Source organism: Neofelis nebulosa, chromosome 13 (genome assembly GCF_028018385.1).
Source record: "Neofelis nebulosa isolate mNeoNeb1 chromosome 13, mNeoNeb1.pri, whole genome shotgun sequence".
NCBI lineage: Eukaryota > Metazoa > Chordata > Mammalia > Carnivora > Felidae > Neofelis > Neofelis nebulosa.
Window position 1 is genome coordinate 44,069,681 of NC_080794.1, and position 19,311 is coordinate 44,088,991.

A 19,311-nucleotide genomic window follows, 5' to 3' on the forward strand; every position below is an offset into this window, starting at 1 on the left:
CAAACACGTGGTTGTGCAGCGGCAGGGTCCCTCCTGCCAAGGGAGGAAGAGGAGGCAGTCACTAAGGGTCAGATGGGCCTCCTGCAGCTGCCAGATGCTGTGGCCTGATAGCAACGGGGCTGCACCAGTTGTCAGGCCGTCAGAACCCGGCCCTAGCTCCAACACCTCTCTCTTCACACTTAGAAGTTGGCTTCTCTGGCCCCAGCCCCTCCTAGGTTCCTGAAATGAGACTGGGCCCCATGGTAGGGGAGGAAACGAGGTCTCCTGAGATGAGGGGGAGAGGGGATCATTCCAGGCTGGTCATCCTGAGGTTGCCTGAGCTGCACTGCCCCTCGCCCCCACAAGACCACCAGGCACATTCATTTCCCCAGAGCCGAGGTCCTTGAATCTGAGCACCTATGGCTCCTGCAGGCCTCCTGAGCCCACCCTGCCATCCGACAGGTGGAGAACAGGCCTGGGGCAGGGAGGTGGCTTGGCCACTGTTGTGTGGCATATCGAGTTAAGTGGGGCCATTTCCCTCTGAACGAGACACGGCCTGGGTCTGCCAGCACTGGTCTCATGGGCCTCTCCCCAGTAGGGATCCTGCCCTTGTGTCTTACCCCTGCCACACTGAGCAGCACTGAGAGGAGGTGATTCCCAGCAGGGTCTGTCCTCAGTGTCCCGGAGCCCTGGTCAGGAAGGCATATAACAGGCCAGCGGCCCGCACCGTGATGCTAGCTGCCACGCCCCTTGTCCCGGCGCCTGCTGCAGCATGGGAGCCCTGCATGGGCATTAGGTCTTAGTCCTGCTCACAGCAGTGTGACACAAATGAATTTTTATCCCTACTTGTCAGCTGAGGAAGCTGAACTAGAGGGGCTGAGCCCCTCGCCCCAGGGCACACACCCAGTCCCTCTGGGTTCAGAGCTGGGGCTTTTTACTGCTCTCCCCTAACGTCCCCCCTTGTAGGGATGGGTGTCTGTGTTTTCTGTGACTCAACCCTGTCTCCCTCCACCCTCCCATCCTACTCTCCCTGCCCTTCACGGACTTATGATTGCAAACAACCCGGTCAGCAGGACACCCACCCCTCCCTGCCATGCTGTTGCTGCATTGTGGATTCTCGGTCCTCTCTGAGCTCACCGCTGTCATGGGCTCAGCACAGCATCCCCAAAGACCTGTTGTTGTTTTTTTTTATGTCTGTATTCCTGTTCCATGATGGTGAGCCCAGGAGGGCAGGTCTGCCCTTGGCCCTCCTACCTCCTTAATAATATCCCACAGAGGTCCTAGGAGTGTTTGTTGAACCCCACCTTCCTCGGAAGGAGGTGGGGGTCCCTCTCTTCTCTTCTTCTGGCAGTGGGATTGGGTTCAGCTCTCTCGCCTGAGTGCTTTCCATGGGGTCTGTTGTGCTGTCCCCAAGGCCCTGCTTTGGTCTCCCCCCACCCCTGAGAGCTTGATGCTTTGCCTTTCCCTGTTGGGGGTGCCAGCAGGGTGCTAAAGGGCTCAGTGTTGCTTTCAGGTGGTGGTGCCTGGGGAGGTGCTGGCTACCCCCCGCCCAACATGCCCCCCATCGGGCTGGATAACATGGCCAACTACGCAGGGCAGTTCAACCAGGACTACCTCTCGGGAATGGTGAGTCTAGCCCTCCTGCTGGGGCTGCCCCTGGGGGCCACACCTGCATGGCCAGAGGGACAAAGACTGCTGGCTTTGGTGGCTTCAGAGGTGTCTGTGTGTGTGGGTACCTATGGGCAGGCACCGAGTACGGAACTGCATCTGAGAACGAAGGGTTTCCATGAGGCCTGTCTTCAGTTCACCGTCCCTGTGCATCTTGATTTACCATCTGTAAAATGAGGGGAAGGGGAATGTGTTGGGCCGCATGGTCTCTCAAGTCCCTTTCCGCTCTGAACTGGGTGGGGGTGGTGCCTTCATAGAATATGTATTGCGCACCTCTTTTTTTTTCTTTAAAGTTTATTTATTTTGAGAGAGAGTGGGGGAGGGGCAGAGAGAGAATCCCAAGCGGGCTGCACATGCTGTCAGTGTGTGGAGCTTCAACCATGAGATCATGACCTGAGCCAAAATCAAGAGTCTGATGCTTAACCGGTTGAGCCTCCCAGGCGCCCCCGGACATGCTCCTTTTATTGTTACTTGGCTTGTAAAATAATACATTTTATAATCTAAAAACAACTGCTGGCACAGTATAAACAGTGCAGTCAGCACGCAGTTTCACCTGTGCCGGGCTTGTTCTAGACACTGGGGATACGTGAATACAACAAACAGAAACCTCAACCCTGAAGTACGAACCTACTGGGAAGACAGTCGCCATAAGTAAACTGTGTGTTTTTAGAGCAAATATGGGTGCCTTGGGCACAACGGCAGATGAGGGGTCAGGAGTGCAGATAGGGGGCCGGGGACAGTAGTTGCAAGCTGGGTGGTCGGGTTGGGCCTCGCTAAGAAATCGCTGCTGCTCGGACTCTGAGCTCAGGGCAGGGAAGGACAGATGCACGGGTGTGGCCGTGCTCATCAGGGACGGCCATTGATCTTAGGCTTGCTTTGTGGACTTTCAGGCATCCAACATGTCCGGGACATTTGGAGGAGCCAACGTGCCAAATCTGTACCCTGGGGCCCCCGGGGGTGGTTACCCTCCCATCCCCCCTGGGGGTTTCGGGCAGCCCCCGTCTGCCCAGCAGCCCGTTCCTCCATATGGAATGTATCCGCCCCCTGGAGGAAACGCGCCCTCCGGGATGCCTTCATATCCGCCCTACCCAGGGGCCCCTGTGCCAGGCCAGCCCATGCCGCCCCCTGGACAGCAGCCCCCAGGGCCCTACCCTGGACAGCCGCCAATGACCTACCCCGGGCAGCCGCCGATGCCGCCTCCTGGGCAGCAGCAGCAGCCAGTGCCAAGCTACCCAGGATACCTGGGGTCTGGGACCGTCACCCCTGCCGTGCCTCCAGCCCAGGTGAGTGCCCGCCCTGCACTGCCCTTTGCCCAGGCCTGGGCCCCAAAGGCCCGCGACATGTGGCATAGTGTCTTCCACCGGCAAGGCCAGGGAGGGTGCAGGGGCCAGATAAGGGCTCGGTCCTCCACCCGTAGTATCTTGTTTTAACAGGGTGTTGCGTTCTCTCAAACCCCCCACCCCTGGTTTGTGCTCTGAAAAGACCTGAGGGAGCCGGCCTGTTTCTCCCAGTTCGGTTAGATGTTCCATGTGCGAGTTGGATCTGAATGTCCTGGGGTTCTCGTCACTCCTTTGTCATTTACTGCCCGGGCTCTGTGTTTTGTATGAGCTGCCAGGCCGCTGGCCTCAAGGCTTTGTGCCCAACAGCGCTTAGCCTTTAGTCCCCTGAGGTGCCTCTCAGGCTGGGTTTAGAGGATTCTTAAAACCTCCCTTGGCGAGGGAAGGGTGTTGGCGGTTCCTTCGGGACTGCTCTGGGCTCATTTTGGAGAGCATTTCATGTTTGCAGGGCCTAGAATTCATTGTCATGGTTACGTGGCCAAACCAACCAAGCATAGTGCTGGACTACTATTTTTAGACTGAGGGTCTCTGTCTTCCCTGCCCCCACAATCCCCTACTCCCGCCCTACTCTCTGTCCTCCCTGTGCCTTCCCCCTCGTCCCTTCTCGGAGCTTCTCTCCTTAATTCTGTTAAAACTGGCGTTGTACTGGCCACAGGAGGTAGTCCACCAAGAGACCATTTAGGCAGGAAAATTTGTTTGCCGGGAGTACAGCTGTTAGCATGAGGAAGTCCGGCAGGCGGGTCACAGAGCCTGGAAATCAGCGCTAGCCCAGGAGGTGGCAGGGCTGGGTGTACCATCGCGAAGGCTGGGCACCTGCATTTCTGGGGGGAAAACCTTTTTCTCATTTGCACAGAGGTGCTGTGCTGCTTGGACCACCCAGACCCTGTCAGGAAGACCCGAATATGTGCTCACGTGCGCTGTGGCAGTGAGTTATCAAGAAGAGGCCAGTGGCCCCTGCTCCCAGGGCCTCCCCCTTCATCGGGAACCCAGGCCCAGTCCTGCAGAACCTGGGCAGAGGGCAGATTTTCAGCATCAGGACTCAGCTAGAGCGGGGCTCCTAGCCGCAAGAGCCAGGCAGAAAGCTCAGTACCAGAACACGAGGACACGAAATGATCGCCGTAGGCCCACTCAGTTATTGGTCGCAGGCTCCTTCGGGTACCCCAACTTGTGGTGGTCAGGGCACTTCCAGAGTCTGGGCTGGGAAGTCTTGTGTTTCGGAGATACGCCATCTTACCTAAGTCCGTTTGTCCGAGCAGTTTGGAAACCGAGGCACCATCACAGATGCTCCTGGCTTTGACCCCTTGCGAGATGCTGAGGTTCTGCGGAAGGCTATGAAAGGCTTCGGTGAGAAACCCCCGGTGGGCGACATCCTCACGGCCCCCTGGCTCGCCGGGCCCCCTGCAGGGTTGCCTGGAAGAGGGAACCCGGTCCCAGTGGTGGCGGGAGAGGAGGAGGACACGGGGGTGCTGTTGGGACGTCCAGGAGAATTGGAGGGCCCAGGCCAGGGTGGCCCCACGACCACAGCCCTGCCCACACCTACCTCTTCTTCCCCCAGGGACTGACGAGCAGGCCATCATCGACTGCCTGGGGAGTCGCTCCAACAAGCAGCGGCAGCAGATCCTCTTGTCCTTCAAGACCGCTTACGGGAAGGTGAGGGGGACTGCGGGGCAGAGGGAGGCCTGCTCCCCGCCAGACTGAGGCGTGTCCTCCAGCACAGCCCTACTCACCCTTGCTTTTCCTTGGTGCCAAGCGAGTCTAGATCTCCTGGATGGGCAGTAAGGCCCATTAGGGCGCTTCCTGCTGCCCGCCCAGTGGTGGCCTCTATGGCTCATGGCGGAAGGATACTCTGAGGGGGAAATCTCAAAGGCCGGGGGTGAGATTTGATGAGAGGCGCCTGGAGATCCGGGTTCTAGCCCTGGCTCTGCCATGACTCACAGAGACTGCAGACAAGTCATTGCCCTTCCGCTCCCACCTGGCCTGTTTTCCCTCCTGGAGACCCAGGCTGCTAGTCCCTGCCCTCATCACGACCGCCCCAGGAGGTGTAGCTGACAGACGAGCTTTGAAGGAAAAGGCTTTCAGCTCTGAACAAATGCAGTGGGACGTGCTTTGAACTTCTGGGCTTTGGAATCTTAGGTAAACACTGGCTGAATTGAACAGGCTGGTGTCCTAGCCCTGTGCTTCTGCAGCTTGACTGTGCCTGGGTCCCCTGGGAAGCTGGCTCACGTGGAGGCCCCGGCTCCACAGATCTGGGCTGGCTGAGATTTGGCTTCTCTGACGCAGATGCCGCTGGTCCCCAGACCTGTGGATTCTCAAGATCGGTCTGTTTGTTTGTTTGAATATTCGACCAGGATTTGATCAAAGATCTGAAATCTGAACTGTCAGGAAACTTCGAGAGGACAATCTTGGCTCTAATGAAGACCCCGGTCCTCTTTGACGTTTATGAGATCAAGGATGCCATCAAGGTATGTACGTGTGTGTGTTCACGAGTGTGTCCGCTGGCACGCATGGACGTGCAAAGGCCAGGCCTTTCCCTGGCCTGCATGGTGTGGCTTAAGCCGTTCATTAGCCGCTGTTGTGAGTGTGGCTCCTGGACCCTCTCAGGTTGGAGCCCAAGTTCTCGTGACTTCTCCGGGAGGCAGCACAGGTATCATTCATCATCGGGGAGCATCTGGGTCTCTCCATCTGAAAAGCATGGTGGCAGCTGGGTTGTAGAGGAAGCTGGTGACACCGTGATAGGAAGAGGGATATGAGGCCCTGGGTGGTGCCACCCTTACTCATTTAGGACTCTGTTATTAGCAGAGGGCAGGGACCCAGGCAGGATTTCTCTGGTCTTTGCTGCTTCCTGAGTGTCCCCTTCTTTCTTCATCTGCTGGGGCAGAGGACCCCTGTTGACCCCACTCCATTTACCTATGAGATTCAGCCACAGAAGAGACAAGCTGTCCCTCGGTCCAAATTTCACATAGAGTCAGATTCTGACTGACCTAGTTAGGGTTAATATCTGCCCCCAGTCCAATGGATGGGGAGGAGGCAGCTCCCACAGAAGGAGGAAACCCTTGTGAATTGAACGGGGGCTCCAGAAGGAATCCATCATTTTTCAGAGGGCCTGATAGGCAGAAAGACTTTTCCTGCCCCCAAGAGGAGAGGCAGAGAATTCAGGACGGAGCCCAGAGGGAGAGTGGACCCTGCCGAAATCCTCAGACATGCCCGCTTCTAGAGACGTGTCAGGAGGCAGTTGGGGATGGCAGCCCAGACCTCAGCCCAGCCCCTGCCCCCCAGCCAGCTGCGTGAGGTGGAGGCAATTGTTGAGTATAGGAAACAACACAGATTTGGGGTCGTCTGTCCTTGCCAAGCTATGTGTCTTTGAGCATCTGTAAAACGGGAATGTGGATGTTCTTTCTTGTGGCGTGTGGTGAGGGCTGGGCATGGTAGCTAACCGAAGCTCTTTGTAAGCTCCAAGTAATCTAACAGCAGTGGTAATCATGAAAATAGCTAACCCTGTGGTGTACTTCCTGTGACTGGCACGTTCTAAGTGCTTTACACGCGTAGCTCATTTAATCCCCATGACTTCCCAGGAGTTAGGTGTTAGCGTTGTTCCCATTTGATGCGCGAGGAACCTGAGGCCCAGAGAGGTTAAGGAAGGTGCCCATGGTCACACAGCTAATAAGCAGCAGACCAAGATTCAAGCCAGCCTAGGAGCCAGGATGCTGACCGTGTCCTCGGCTCTCTCCCTGTCCCTGGCGTGGTTGGTCATCTCTCTCGCCCTCGTTGCTGCCTCTTGTAGATGTCTTTAGATTCTCCACAGTCCAGTCTGGGACTCACATTTGTCCACACGTCTGCTCTTGCTTTATACCCGTTTTTCAGTTGTTTTCTCGTCTCGTTCATTGGCCGAACTTGGAATAAAAACAGATCTGGGTCTGCATCTCAACCCCCCCCATTCACTGTGTGGCCTTGGAGAAGTCACTACAAGTGGTGGTGCAGTGGGGTGGCCCTTCATGTGATCTGTGCTCCATCACCATGTCGCTGTCACTGTGTGGTACTTTTCTGGGCCTGGGGCCTCAGCAGCCAAGCAGGGGCGTGTGGCTGTGTTGGCGGCCGCTGCTTCTGGGATTTGTGCCATGGGGCATAGGGCACCGGCTCCTTCCCTGGATGCTGGTGAGGGAGCGGTGACAAGTCTGTGGTTTGTGTTGTCTGCCACCTCAGGGGGCTGGCACCGACGAAGCCTGTCTGATCGAGATCTTTGCTTCCCGCAACAACGAGCACATCCGGGAATTAAGCAGAGCCTACAAGACAGGTTAGGCTGGCACCCGCCCTCCGCACACTCCTGTGCTCTCTGGGCCCCGGCCACACCCTTTCCCATGGCCTCTTAAACTTTCCTGGCCTTCTTATCACCTCATCTTCTGCCTCCCCCAACACATGGGGCTTTGATCCAAGATCCGCCCCTGCCTGCTGTTCACGGGGCAGGTGACTGAGGTAAGGGAGGGATGGGGGGGAGAACTTCTTGGGTGTGGTCTGGGCCAGGCCAGGTGGGCCTGGAGGTCACAGCCCCTGTGTCCCTGAAGGGCCGTGTAGACACCTCTCTCCTCGCACCCGCGCCCTGCTCCTGCCAATGCCGGCTGGCGACTGCGGCTGCAAGGGGGGGCCTTCTCTGTGTCTCCCTTTCAGAATTCAAAAAGACCCTGGAGGAGGCCATCCGAAGCGACACGTCAGGGCACTTCCAGCGGCTCCTCATCTCTCTGTCTCAGGTACCTTTCCCGCGACAGAGCTCGGGGCTCAGAGCAGAGCGGGGTGGACCTGTGAGCAGCAAGGAGAGGGCTCGGGGATGGAGCAGGTACACAACCGCGGGGTGGAGACTTGACCACACGTCCTGCTTCCTTTCAGGGAAACCGGGATGAAAGCACCAGTGTAGACATGTCGCTCGTCCAGAGAGACGCCCAGGTGGGTGTGCTGGCCAGGGCCCCTCCTGGGCTTCCTGCGTCGGGGTGTGCCCCCCCACTTTATTTCTTTTTGTTTTTGAGTTTATTTATTTTGAGAGAGAGAACACACAGGAGGGGCAGGCGGGGAGGGGGGCGGGGGAGATAGGGAATCCCAAGCAGGTCCGCACTCAGCACAGAGCCCGAAGCGGGGCTTGTACTCACGAACCGTGAGATCATGACTGAGCAGAAACCAAGAGCCAGGTGCTTAACCGACTGAGCCACACAGGTGCCCTCCCCTTCCCCCCACTTTTTTTGCTGCTGGAGGGAGGAGCTCTGGGATGGGCAGATGGGCTCTGCTGCTTATCAGCCATGTGACCTTGAGAGACTCCGGGCTTGGGCTCCAGCCGCCTCTCTATCTTTATCCCTCCCCTTCAACCCGCCCTCCCCCCCCCCCTTTCTGATCCCTTCTCAGAGCCAACCCGAGAGATAGTAAGTATTGCAAGAGTTGGTAGGTTAGTTATGGGTGCAGGATGTCATGTGACCTAGTCCTCTTCCTGTGTTTGGTTGCATATATCATTATGTTTGCAAACGGGCAGACTTTACACTTGCCTCATAATGCTTTTGAAGGTCTGAGCCTAGGAGCCAGCTGTCACATTCGTTGTGCAGCCTGAGAATTCTGCCCTTTTCCCCAGCCTGGTATGATTGTGGACAAAAGGCGAAGGTCTCTCGCTGCGCCTCTTTGTCCAGGCGTTGAGTGCCTCTCTAGGGGAGTTTGGGTTTCCCCCTAATGAGCTCAGACCACAGCAGTGCTGGCTGGAGAGACAGAGCTGGCTTCGCCTCTCCCCTTTCATCCCTCCTGCCACCCCCAGCCCGGCACCCACCAGAAGCTGCCAGTGGTCACCTCACCTCTGCTGTCTGCCAGATTGAAGGCGACCTCTGTGGAGGGCCCACTTTTTAGGGCTAGACAGCAGCTGCTTGTCTGCTCTGGCCCATTTCCTTCCAGATAAGGAAACTGAACCTCAAAAAGGTTGAGCCTTGTGCCCAGAGAAACCTGGAGGCAGAGACCGGATAAGGGCCCAAACTCCTGGCTTGTTCCCTGTGCCCAGACAGTATCCCAGATGCCCTCCTGCAGGGCCTGCCCTAACATTTCCTTGGCTTGCGACATCCGTTCCCATTTCTGGACATAGGGCTGGGCACCCCCAAGCTCCCAGGCTCTGGCTCTTATCCCAGTGGGAATTTTCCTTTTCCTGTTTTCTTGTTTCCTAGATAGTCCATTCCCTAGCTGAGGCAGAAGTTGCCTCAGTTTCTTGGTTTTGTGCCTGCTTTTCTGTCTTCTTAGTTGTAGACCTGCTCCTGCCTCACCTTGACCCATGGGATCTCCAGGCCCCTGGTGGCTGCCCTCCTCTCCTGGCTCTCGGTGCCTTTAGGTCCAAGAGCCACTACCTGGGGCCTAGAGGGCACCTTCGGGCCATCTGGTACTGGGGTTGCAAGTTGGCAAATATTTTTGGCTTAAACTTTCAAGGATTTCACAGGCAAGTGCAAATTCTGCCCATTTGCAAACATCATGTTACCCACAGTGAGACGCAGGGAAAGCACCTATCACATGAAATCCCACATCCACGGTTGGAGTCTATCAGTTGTCATAATATTTATTGTTTCGTGTGTTCCCCCTTATAGATAGGGAAACTGCTTATAAAGATTGGGAAATTTTACATAGAAATCTGGATTTCTGGCGGCTGTGAGCCTAGCTTCTCTATTAAAGTGCACAGCAGGTGCTGAGAAGCGATCGCCCCTCCCCGTGGTTGGCCTCAGTCCCCGCCACCCCCTGGCCTGACAACTGGCCTGTTTCTCTCATTTCAATTACCCAGCTGACCCCTTTGGGCTTTCAAGTTTGTGACCCTGGATCTAATCTGACCTTCACATTTTAAAGATGAGGAAGTGAGGCTCTGAGCGGGCCGGTGGCCTGCCTAGAGTCCCGCGGCAAGTTGGTAGCCCGGCCCTCATTCTGTTTTGCCCCTGTGCTGCTACTCCCTTGCTTGGGTTAAAGCTGTTGCTTGCCTGTCCTGGCCCCAGTCGGCCTCGGTTCTCCTGGTCCAGGGTGTCCCATCCCTGTGCCCCGCCCCTCCCACCACCCTGCCTCAGAATCCTCTGTGTTGCCACCGAGAGGATGCGTGAATGGTGTCTAGATCCACGGGGTGAAGGGAGCATGGCCAGGGTGTGCTCCCATTTCTTTCCCCTCTGGGCCTGCAGGGCCGTCCTAGGTGGCCTGGGCCTGGTCTCTGGGGTGAGGCCTGCGTTGCATGGCCATTTTCCCATCTGTCTAGGAGCTGTATGCAGCTGGGGAGAACCGCCTGGGGACAGATGAATCCAAGTTCAACGCAATTCTGTGCTCCCGGAGCCGGGCCCACCTGGTGGCAGGTAAGGCAGTCCCAGGCCTCCCTGGGGCCAGATAGATAAGAGCAGACAAGATATGATGGTGAGACACTGAGCAATCCTACTCTGCATGGAGCTTTACTCCACCTTAAAGGAGCCCCCTGGTGGTGATTTAAAAGATCTTATTGGTGGGTTTCCCGAGTTTCTGCGTGCATCTGGTTCTGGAGGAAAGCAAAGGAAGAGGTGAGAGGAATGGCAGCCTCCTGTGGGCTGGTGTCTTTCTACACCAGAGCGTGGAAATTAGAATTCAGACAGCCCTCAAGAGCACCTGTTCCAAGTTATCCAGCGCCTGCATAAAAACATAAGCAGAACAATCGTACATTGTACAAAAGTAGCATTTATTTACTCCTTCGCTCAGCACTTATAAGCCAAGCTCCTGCCACGTGCCAGGTCAAGGAGGAGGTGTGGGGAAGCGGTAGGGAACAGCATCATGGAATCTCTGCTGTCCTGAGGCTCGCATTCTGGCAGTAAACAAAAACAAAATAAAGTCTGTGCCAGATGGCAAATCCTTTAGAAATGAACAATAAAGTTGGAAACGGGGATAGAAAATGGTACAGGGGTCAGGGATGGTGCTTGGGGTGGTCCTTGCTGAGGTAATGACATTTGAGTTAAAAGCATGACAGAGTAAGGGCGCCTGGGTGGCTCAGTCAGTTGAGCGAATGACTCTTGGTTTCGGCTCAGGTCATGATCTCACGGTTCAGTTGATGGGTTCAAGCCCCACATCAGGCTCTGCACTGACATTGTGAAGCCTACTTGAAATTCTTTCTGTCTCTCTGCCTCTTCCCCACTTGTGCCGTCTCTCTCTCTCTCTCTCTCTCAAAATAAATAAAACTTGTTTAAAAAATGAAAACATGACAGAGTTGCAGGTGCAAAGGCCCTGAGCAGGGGGGCTCCCGGAAAAGGGGGTCATTGAGGCTGGGGCAGGTGGCATGAGTGAGAGCCAGAGGAGACGAGATCAGAGTGGTGGACAGCCCTGGGGACAACTGCACGGACTTGGGTTTTCTTTTTTTTTTTTTTTTTTTTTTTTTACGGACTTGGGTTTTCATTCTGAGTAAAGCCAGAGGGCCTGGAGGGCTCAGAGTGGAGGAGGGAGGTGATTTAACTTAGATTTTGCGTGTTCACTGGCTGTTGTGTCGTCAAGGGTGGAGGGTTCAGTGGCAGAGCAGGAAAGCAGCCGGGAGGCTGGCGGCCCAGACTGGGTGGCAGGGGCGGGGCGGGGAGGGGCAGATTCTGGCCCTGTTTGCTGACGCTTGGATGTGGGGTGTAAGAGAAGCAAAGCATGGAGGGTGGGTGGAGGAGGAGCGGAGTGCCTGCCTCTCCCCCGAGATCGGGAAGCTGTGGGCGGAACAGGCTTTAGGAGGGAAAGAAGTCGGGAGCCTCTGTCCAGAGATTCCAGGTGGACCACTGGGTTTAGGATTCTGGAGGTCAGGAGACGCCTACACTCCAGATGGAAGCTTGGGAGCTCTGAGTGGGTCATCGGTGCTTGAGGCTTTGGGACCGCAAGAGGTTCCCTCTAGAGGGGATCTGGAGAGAAACCAGCGGAGGACAGGGCCATGGCCATCACAGCTGGCTGTGAAGGAACCGCAGGGGAAGGGGAGTCCTGGAGGCCAGCTGTGTCGGAAAGGCTAGTATGTGAGGCGGTGAGGACTGGGAATGACAGCCACACTCAGCGGCACGGTGGGAGCCCGAGTGAAAACGCAGGCACCCGTTCCGTACATGCCCTAGGCTGTACTGCATTCAGCAGGTGCTGGTGTTCTCCCCTTGGTACAGATGGGGGAGAAGCCACGGGGCGGTGCGGGGCCGGTGGGAAGTTAGGCCACCTAGCCGGTCACGTGGCAGAGCTCAGGTCTGAACTTGGCCCCTGGCTCCAGAGCACTTCTTAATCCCTCCACTACGCTGTCATGGAGCATGAGGGAACAGATTTCCATCTTGGTCTTTATTTATTTCAATGCGTATAGAATACATAAGTAGTACATCAAACGCATGGTTTCAAAAGTATTATTACTTAGGGGAAAAAGAGGAGCTGATCTGAAGAAAATAGGAAGTAACGAAGACCAATACAGGTACAGCAGAATTCACGACACAGAGGTGCAAATGTCCAAAGGTTAGGGAGCAGTGATAGAAAGGGAGACCCGGTCAGGAGAAGGGAGGATTAATATCCGGGGACAGAGCCAGAGTTAGGACTTAAGTCGCTACTGTGCCATCTGCCTCTCTAGGAACCTAGGGTCCTGTTCCCGTGGGTTCTTGGCCTGTCCTAGCGCAGGCTGTGTGGGCCGGATAGGAGTTAGCACATATAGTCCGCCTGGAGACGGGAAAGGATTTGGGAAGAGAGCAAACATTCTGCTGGTGTGTGTGGAGGGGTCCTGGGTGGGGTAGTAAGGTGTGATTGGGAAAGCAGTCTGGTGAGGGGATCACATGAGCAGGCGGGAGTTGGGGGCACACGTCTCGCAGGGTAAAGACCCTGCCCAACTCGAGAGCTGAGTGGGCACGGTCAGTGGGGCCACGTGGGGTGCTGCAGGCAGAGGGGAGAAGGTGGGCTCTGGCGAGGCGGGGTGGCCTCCTTACCGTGTGTCCTGTGTCAGTTTGATCCAGATGCCACAACAAACTACCACAGACCGAGTGACTTAAACAACAGGTAGTTACTTTCCCACCGTTCCTGGAGGCTGGAAGTCCAAGATCAAGGTGTCAGCCTCGGAGGCCTCTCCTTGGCTTGCAGATGGCCAGCTTCTTGGAGTGTTCTAAAACGATCTTTTCTCTGTGTGGATGTCCCTGGTGTTTCCTTGTGTGTCCAAACCTCTTCTTATAAGGACACCAGTCAGATTGAATTAGGGCCCACACTAAGGGCCTCAATTTTTTTTTTTTAATTCTGTTTTAATGTTTATTTATTTTTGAGAGAGAGAGAGAGTACACTCTTGACAGAGTGCAAGCTGGGGAGGGGCAGAAAGAGAGGGAGACACAGAATCCGAAGCAGGCTCCAGGCTCCGAGCTTCAGCACAGAGCCCGGCGTAGGGTTCGAACTCATGAACCAGGAGATCATGACCTGAGCCAAAGTCGGACGCTTAACCGACTGAGCCACCCAGGCGCCCCAGTAAGGGCCTCATTTAACTCAATCACCTCTCTAAAGTCTGCATTGCAAATACAGTTACGTTCTGAGGCGCACCGGCGGTTAGGACTCCACCATGTGGATTTCGGGGGACAGAATTCAGTCCATAACTTGTTCCCTCTCTTTCCGCTAGTTTTCAACGAGTATCAGCGGATGACGGGTCGAGACATTGAGAAGAGCATCTGCCGGGAGATGTCCGGGGACCTGGAGCAGGGCATGCTGGCCGTGGGTCGGTGTCTTGGGGTCGCTGGCGCTGTTGGTTTCAGGGTGCTCGCCGCTCTCTGCTTGAGGGGTAGCTAGCGAACCACGTGATCCAGGATGCTGAATCCTGGGCCTCCTTGGTGGGAAACGAGATCGCTCCCCGCTCACTGCCGCACCACCCCTCCCGCTGCCCCCCGAGGTGTCTTGTTTGTGTCTCGGGCGCAGCTCCGGGGAAGGGAGCCGCGGTGCGCGGGCACTCGCGGGAGAGCAGCCAGCTCCTCTCCCGGAGGAAGATGACTCACATCCTGCCAAGTTCCCTCTAAAAATACATCCCTGCAGGCAGTTGTCAGATGTCGGTGATGGAAACACGTGGAAAGATTTTTACTTGCAACAGCAAAACAGTCCCTTGCTGAGGAAAGCTGGCTTAGCTCCCGGAACAGTGCGGGGCCGTGCCCTTCAGGGCAGGGCCGGGTGGGCTCGCTTCTGCCCACCGTCAGGGCTTGGGCCCTGGCTGCGTAGCCCTCGTGACCTCCCTGTACCCTGTGGGGACGTAGCAGTCTGCCCATCTTTGGCTCCTCGTTTCCTGGCGTGTCCTCTCTGATGTAAGGATCGTGGCCTGAGGTCTCTAAGGAGACTGTCATTCCACTCAGCCGTCCTTTCTCCGTGAGGGTCCCAGTCCCAAGGCTGCCCCTCACACTGGAGTAGGAACGCGGTTCCCCGTCACCAGCCATGCTTCTTCCCTACATGGCTCCTTTCACCACACGGGTTGCCAGGAAGGAGGCTGAGGTTGGTTTCTAGGCCCTGCGTGATTCTATCCCAAAGAGGCGGAGCCAAGATCACAGATAATTGAGCCTGGAGGAGAAATGGGGAGAGGAAGGTGGATGCAGTGACGGGCATCACGTGCGGCCTCCTGGAAGGACACTCGCTCTCTCTGAGGCCCCTCGGACTGAGAGTTTTCTGCAGATTGAGTTATGCTGTTTCTCTCTTCTAGTGAAATGTCTCAAGAATACCCCAGCCTTCTTTGCTGAAAGGCTCAACAAGGCCATGAGGGTATGTGCCTCCCACATGCAGGGGTCTGGGTGGGGGAGTTTCAGCCCCTCCCATGACTGGGGCCCGAGGAGAGCCACCCCTCAGCTAAGAGGACAGAGGGCCCACAGCGGGAGCGTGGGACAGTAAGGATGCCCACTGCTCACGCCCTTGGTGGACTCTTTCCAGGGAGCGGGGACAAAGGACCGGACCCTGATTCGCATCATGGTGTCTCGCAGTGAGATCGACCTCCTGGACATCAGAATGGAGTATAAGCGGCTGTACGGCAAGTCGCTGTACCACGACATTGCGGTAAGGGCCCTCTGGGGAATGGATGCTTGTGGACCTCCCTGGTCACCCGCATTGTTCCTATACCTCCCTGCTCAGAACTCTGGCCTCTGCCCTGCACGGGCATCTTGCCTGTGGGCTGCGTACTTGGCCCTCTTCAGCTTCTGCTTCTTTGTCCGGTTGCCCCCAGGCTGTTGTAAGCTCCCGGGGGCAGGCTGGGCCTTGACCTTGCGTGGTGCCCCGTCCCTATCTCCCCAGCCTCCAGCACACCTGCTGCTCAGTAAGTGGAAAGAGGGGGAGCGCAAACACCGGTGTGTGAGAAAACGCAGGGCCTCCCCACCTGGGTACTTGGTCACCCTGTGACCCTGACCCGTCAGTGAGGACTCCCATCCCGAGGCTCCCTGGAGCTCAGCCCACTGACAAGTACTTCCTTCACCCAGCCTCATGGCAGGGGCAGCATAAGAAGGCACTTGAGAACAGGGCCCCGGGGTCACAGCCATTCCACTCAGCCGTCCTTTATCCATGAGGGTCCCGGTCCCGAGGGTGCCCCTTGCCCTGGGGCAGGAACGCGGTTCCTCGTCAGACTGGAGTCCAACCCAGCTCTTCCACTTGCTAACTGTGTGACCTCAAGCAGGTTCCTCACCCTCCTTGAACCCCGGTTCCATCATCCCCAAGATGGGGATAATTATAGTTCCCCCCAGGAGTTCGGGAGCCTTGATTGAGACAGCCCCTATAAAGCACATCATGACATGTGACATGTCTAAGAAACGCTAGCTACTCTTATCACCGTGTTCCAGGGCTGGTCTGACAAAATGCATTCCTGTGGGGGGCGGGGGGCGGGGGGGGGGGGTGTCTGACCATTAAATTCTGAACTCACATGAGCCTTGAAAGCAAAGTCACCACAACCAGGTTCTGATTTCAGACTCCCTCAAATTTGATGTTGGGCCTGTCGCGGAGAACAGCTAATCTCCATTTCCTGGCTATAAAAATGATGATGTTGATAGCAGAGGATTAGTAATTATTCACAGAGTGGGTCTTGTGTGCCCGTGGGCTACTGGAAGACGCCATAGGCCTCACCCCTGAGGAAAGAAACAGTAGAAGGAAATGATGAGAAGTTAGCTAAGTGAGGGGCACCTGGCTGGCTCAGTCAGTAGAGCATGCGACTCTTGATCTTAGGGTCGTGAGTTCAAGCCCCATCTGGGGCATAGAACTTACTTAAAAAATAAATTAGTTTAAAATAAATAAAAATTTTTTTTTTTTTTAATTTACTTTTTTTTGGGACAGAGAGAGACAGAGCATGAATGGGGGAGGGGCAGAGACAGAGGGAGACACAGAAGCGGAAACAGGCTCCAGGCTCTGAGCCATCAGCCCAGAGCCTGACGCGGGGCTCGAACTCACGGACCGCGAGATCGTGACCTGGCTGAAGTCGGACGCTTAACCGACTGCGCCACCCAGGCGCCCCAATAAATAAAATTATTTAAAATAAATCAATAAAACTCTTTTTTTTTTTTTAAAAAAAAAAAGGAAGTTAGCTGTGTTCTGCATATTTTCTTAATTTCTTTCTTTAATATTTATTTTTGAGAGAGAGAGAGAGAGAGAGTGCACGCATGCGAGTGAGGGAGGGTAGATAGAGCGGGGGACAGAAGATCCAGAGTGGGTTCTGAGCTGACAGCAGAGAACCTGATGTGGGGCTCGAGCTCACGAACCGTGAGATCATAACCTGAGCTTATAACCGTGAGATCATAACCTGAGTTGTTGGACGCTTAACTGACTAAGCCACCCAGGCGCCCCTGAGTGGGGATGCCCGAATAATAGCAGCGGACACTCCTGCCACAGGAGATTACTCTTCCAGAGCACACTTAGTGCCGCATCAGGGGCAGTCTCAATTTAGCACGATGACACTGCACTGAGGAGAGACCACCACGAGTTAGCTCAGAGTTAGGGGCTTGGGGGAGCTTTTTATAATTTTTGTGTATTTATTTTTCAAATTACGACTTTGATCACTGGGGTGAGTGCAGCTCTGTTTTCTTCAGCGGGGGTTTGGGGAAGCCGAACTACACCACACTGGGTTTGGGTCTCCAGTGACGCAGAGTACGAGTGAGCCTCTCCCGCCGCGGGACCCACGTGATGGGGAATTTCCCCCGTGGGGCCTGCCTCTCTGTAAAAGCGCTCAGGGCAGAAGAAAATCAGAAGATAGGAGGCCAAAACTGGGCCACAGCTCCCTCAGCTGATGTTTTCCTTGTTTCTGGGATTAGGGAGACACTTCAGGGGATTACCAGAAGATTCTGCTGAAGATCTGTGGCGGCAACGACTGAGCTGTGACTGGTGGCTCCCTTCTGTCCGCCTGCGGGCAACAGCGATGCCAGGAAAAGGTCAAGAGAATGTCCATCTGTTTCTAACAAATCCACAGAGTAGCCCCCCAGGTGCCCCAGTGCCGCCCGTCCGTCCGTAGAGCCTTGGCCCATCCTCCGCCACCTCTCCTGCTCCGTATATCATGCTCGAGCTGAAGGACCTGGGTCCCTCCCTCCCTCGGGGTGCCTTCCCCTCCCCAGCCCTCACGGCCGCTTGCTGCTGAAGTACATGTTTTATTTCTCGACTCATGCAGTCATCCCCTTTTGCTTGTGGCTGAGACTCTTGGCTTCATATTAGTCCTGTAATTTTTCATTTTTATTTGGAGGCATCTTTTTTTATAATAGTCCCTGCCAGACAGATGCATACAGGTCTGTGCTGCGTGCACGTTTCGGGTCAGAGAGGCTGGCTGGGGAGCACCGTGTCCTCAGTAAGGAGTAAAAGGGAAGACCTTTGACAGTAATCTTTGCATCTGGTGAGAATGTGTCATCAGCTTTGTCATTGCCAAACCCACTCCTTAGAGTTTTCTTAGAAAAGGGAAAAAAAAAAAAAAAGAAGAAAAAGGCCAGAAACTCATCTGTTCCTTCTTCTGTGCGAAGCCATGAGGACACGGCCAGCTCCCTGCCAGTGACAGGGCTTCGTGTAAATTACGTGAATGTGCCTTAAACCTGGATGTCAATAGCCAAAAACTTTCTAAATTAAAGTCAGCCAGCTCTGGAACATTTTGGAAATGTTTTCCCTGGTGCCAGCTTGTTTTCTCCTGCCTCCCGATTCTGCCTGCAGCTCTGGGTTTCGGCCTTAATAGCCAGTGCAAGTGTATATGACTTTAAGTAGAAACATGCTCAGGAAATCCTGAGCGTGGGTGATTTACGGAGCCCCGGCTTGTAAGGAACGAGAAGGGAGGTTCCCGACATCCATGCCCAGGGCCCAGCTGCTGAAGTGATGTGTGGAGTTTGGTCAGATACGGGTGTGGTGTAGTCCACTGAGGACAAGGTAGAAGAGTGTGGTCCTTCATCCGGGTCCTGAGGAAGGAGCACGGGCAAGAGGGTGTGTGTGGGACTCCTGGGGCAGTCCTCACGGCCAGGCACTGGAGAGGAGGGTGGGGACAACCCAGAGAGGCACAAGACTGGCGCCTCCCTTCAGGGACCCTTCGGTCTGAGAGGTGCTCGTGGCTGTGGTCCTGGTGGGCCTTTGGCTTCTAACAGTAGTGTTAGAGGGTGAGTCTAGAAGGGTCACAGTTTCTAGACATCATTGTTCTCTCCAGAAGCCTGGAGCTTGCCTTGCCAGGGGTCTCCACTCACTCCCTTTCTGACCTCTGTTGGAATTTAGAAAGGAGAGAATTCAGGGACTGAGGTGGGAGATCAAGCCAGCTGGGCCCTGGCAGGGTCCAGGGAGGCCTTGTCCCTGGAGTAGACGTCTGCCTGGGAATACCACCTGACCCCTACAGTCTCCCCTGGACATAGAAGAGAGGAGAGGATGGCCCAAGGGGCATGGGGCAGCCGTGAGCTAGATCCCAGCCTGTTCCCCCTAGACCCACTGCCCAGCCGGAGAAGTCACTGTGGGCCCTGGAATATCGATTTTAGGCCCTGCTGTTCACTCCTTTCCCCGTTTCCATGCCCGTGGCCTCTTGAACAAGGCCCAGCATGCCCGGTGCAGGTGCCCCTAGGGCAGGCCCCTTGCCCTCGGGTGCCAGGGGGGCCCTGCCTGTTGGGATGGACTGATTGGCCCGACATGACTGTGAACTCAGGCTGACCCCGGCGGCCTCCTGAGCCCTGCCAGGGCCTGCATTCAGCCCCCTCCAAGGTGACGGTAAGTGTCCCGTGACATTACTTTGCCCTGTTGTCTGCACCAAAGGTTGTAGCCTGGTGCCCAGCAGGCAGTACCTGACCGTACACGCATTTACTTTGGTCCCCAAAGCGTCTTTTCAGACATTCGAATTTATTGCCAACATTGAGGTATTGAGAGGTTTTACGTTTTGTAAAAATACACAATGCCGGCTTCCCTCGAAAAACCC

The 19,311-nt window shown here is 55.6% G+C and overlaps 1 protein-coding gene and 1 long non-coding RNA gene across 3 annotated transcripts in view; one reads left to right on the top strand and one right to left on the bottom strand.

Moving 5' to 3' along the window:
• Positions 1 to 18,032, top strand: part of ANXA11 (annexin A11) — a 45,581-nt gene extending 27,549 nt beyond the window's left edge. For both annotated transcript variants that reach the window (XM_058696823.1, XM_058696822.1), the window contains 13 exons: positions 1,493 to 1,605; positions 2,538 to 2,930; positions 4,241 to 4,328; positions 4,540 to 4,634; positions 5,333 to 5,446; positions 7,185 to 7,275; positions 7,647 to 7,726; positions 7,863 to 7,919; positions 10,222 to 10,315; positions 13,567 to 13,662; positions 14,626 to 14,684; positions 14,850 to 14,972; positions 17,204 to 18,032. In XM_058696823.1, coding sequence (XP_058552806.1) covers positions 1,493 to 1,605; positions 2,538 to 2,930; positions 4,241 to 4,328; positions 4,540 to 4,634; positions 5,333 to 5,446; positions 7,185 to 7,275; positions 7,647 to 7,726; positions 7,863 to 7,919; positions 10,222 to 10,315; positions 13,567 to 13,662; positions 14,626 to 14,684; positions 14,850 to 14,972; positions 17,204 to 17,263 — 1,463 coding nt within the window. In that variant the 3' untranslated portion in view covers positions 17,264 to 18,032. The remainder of the gene's footprint in view (positions 1 to 1,492; positions 1,606 to 2,537; positions 2,931 to 4,240; positions 4,329 to 4,539; positions 4,635 to 5,332; positions 5,447 to 7,184; positions 7,276 to 7,646; positions 7,727 to 7,862; positions 7,920 to 10,221; positions 10,316 to 13,566; positions 13,663 to 14,625; positions 14,685 to 14,849; positions 14,973 to 17,203) is intronic.
• LOC131492902 (uncharacterized) lies at positions 10,650 to 13,567 on the bottom strand. Its single transcript, XR_009252345.1, has 2 exons — positions 12,896 to 13,567; positions 10,650 to 10,791 (listed from the first exon to the last, which is right to left on the bottom strand). It is a non-coding gene; the product is annotated as an uncharacterized LOC131492902 (long non-coding RNA).
• Positions 18,033 to 19,311: the final 1,279 nt, after the last annotated feature.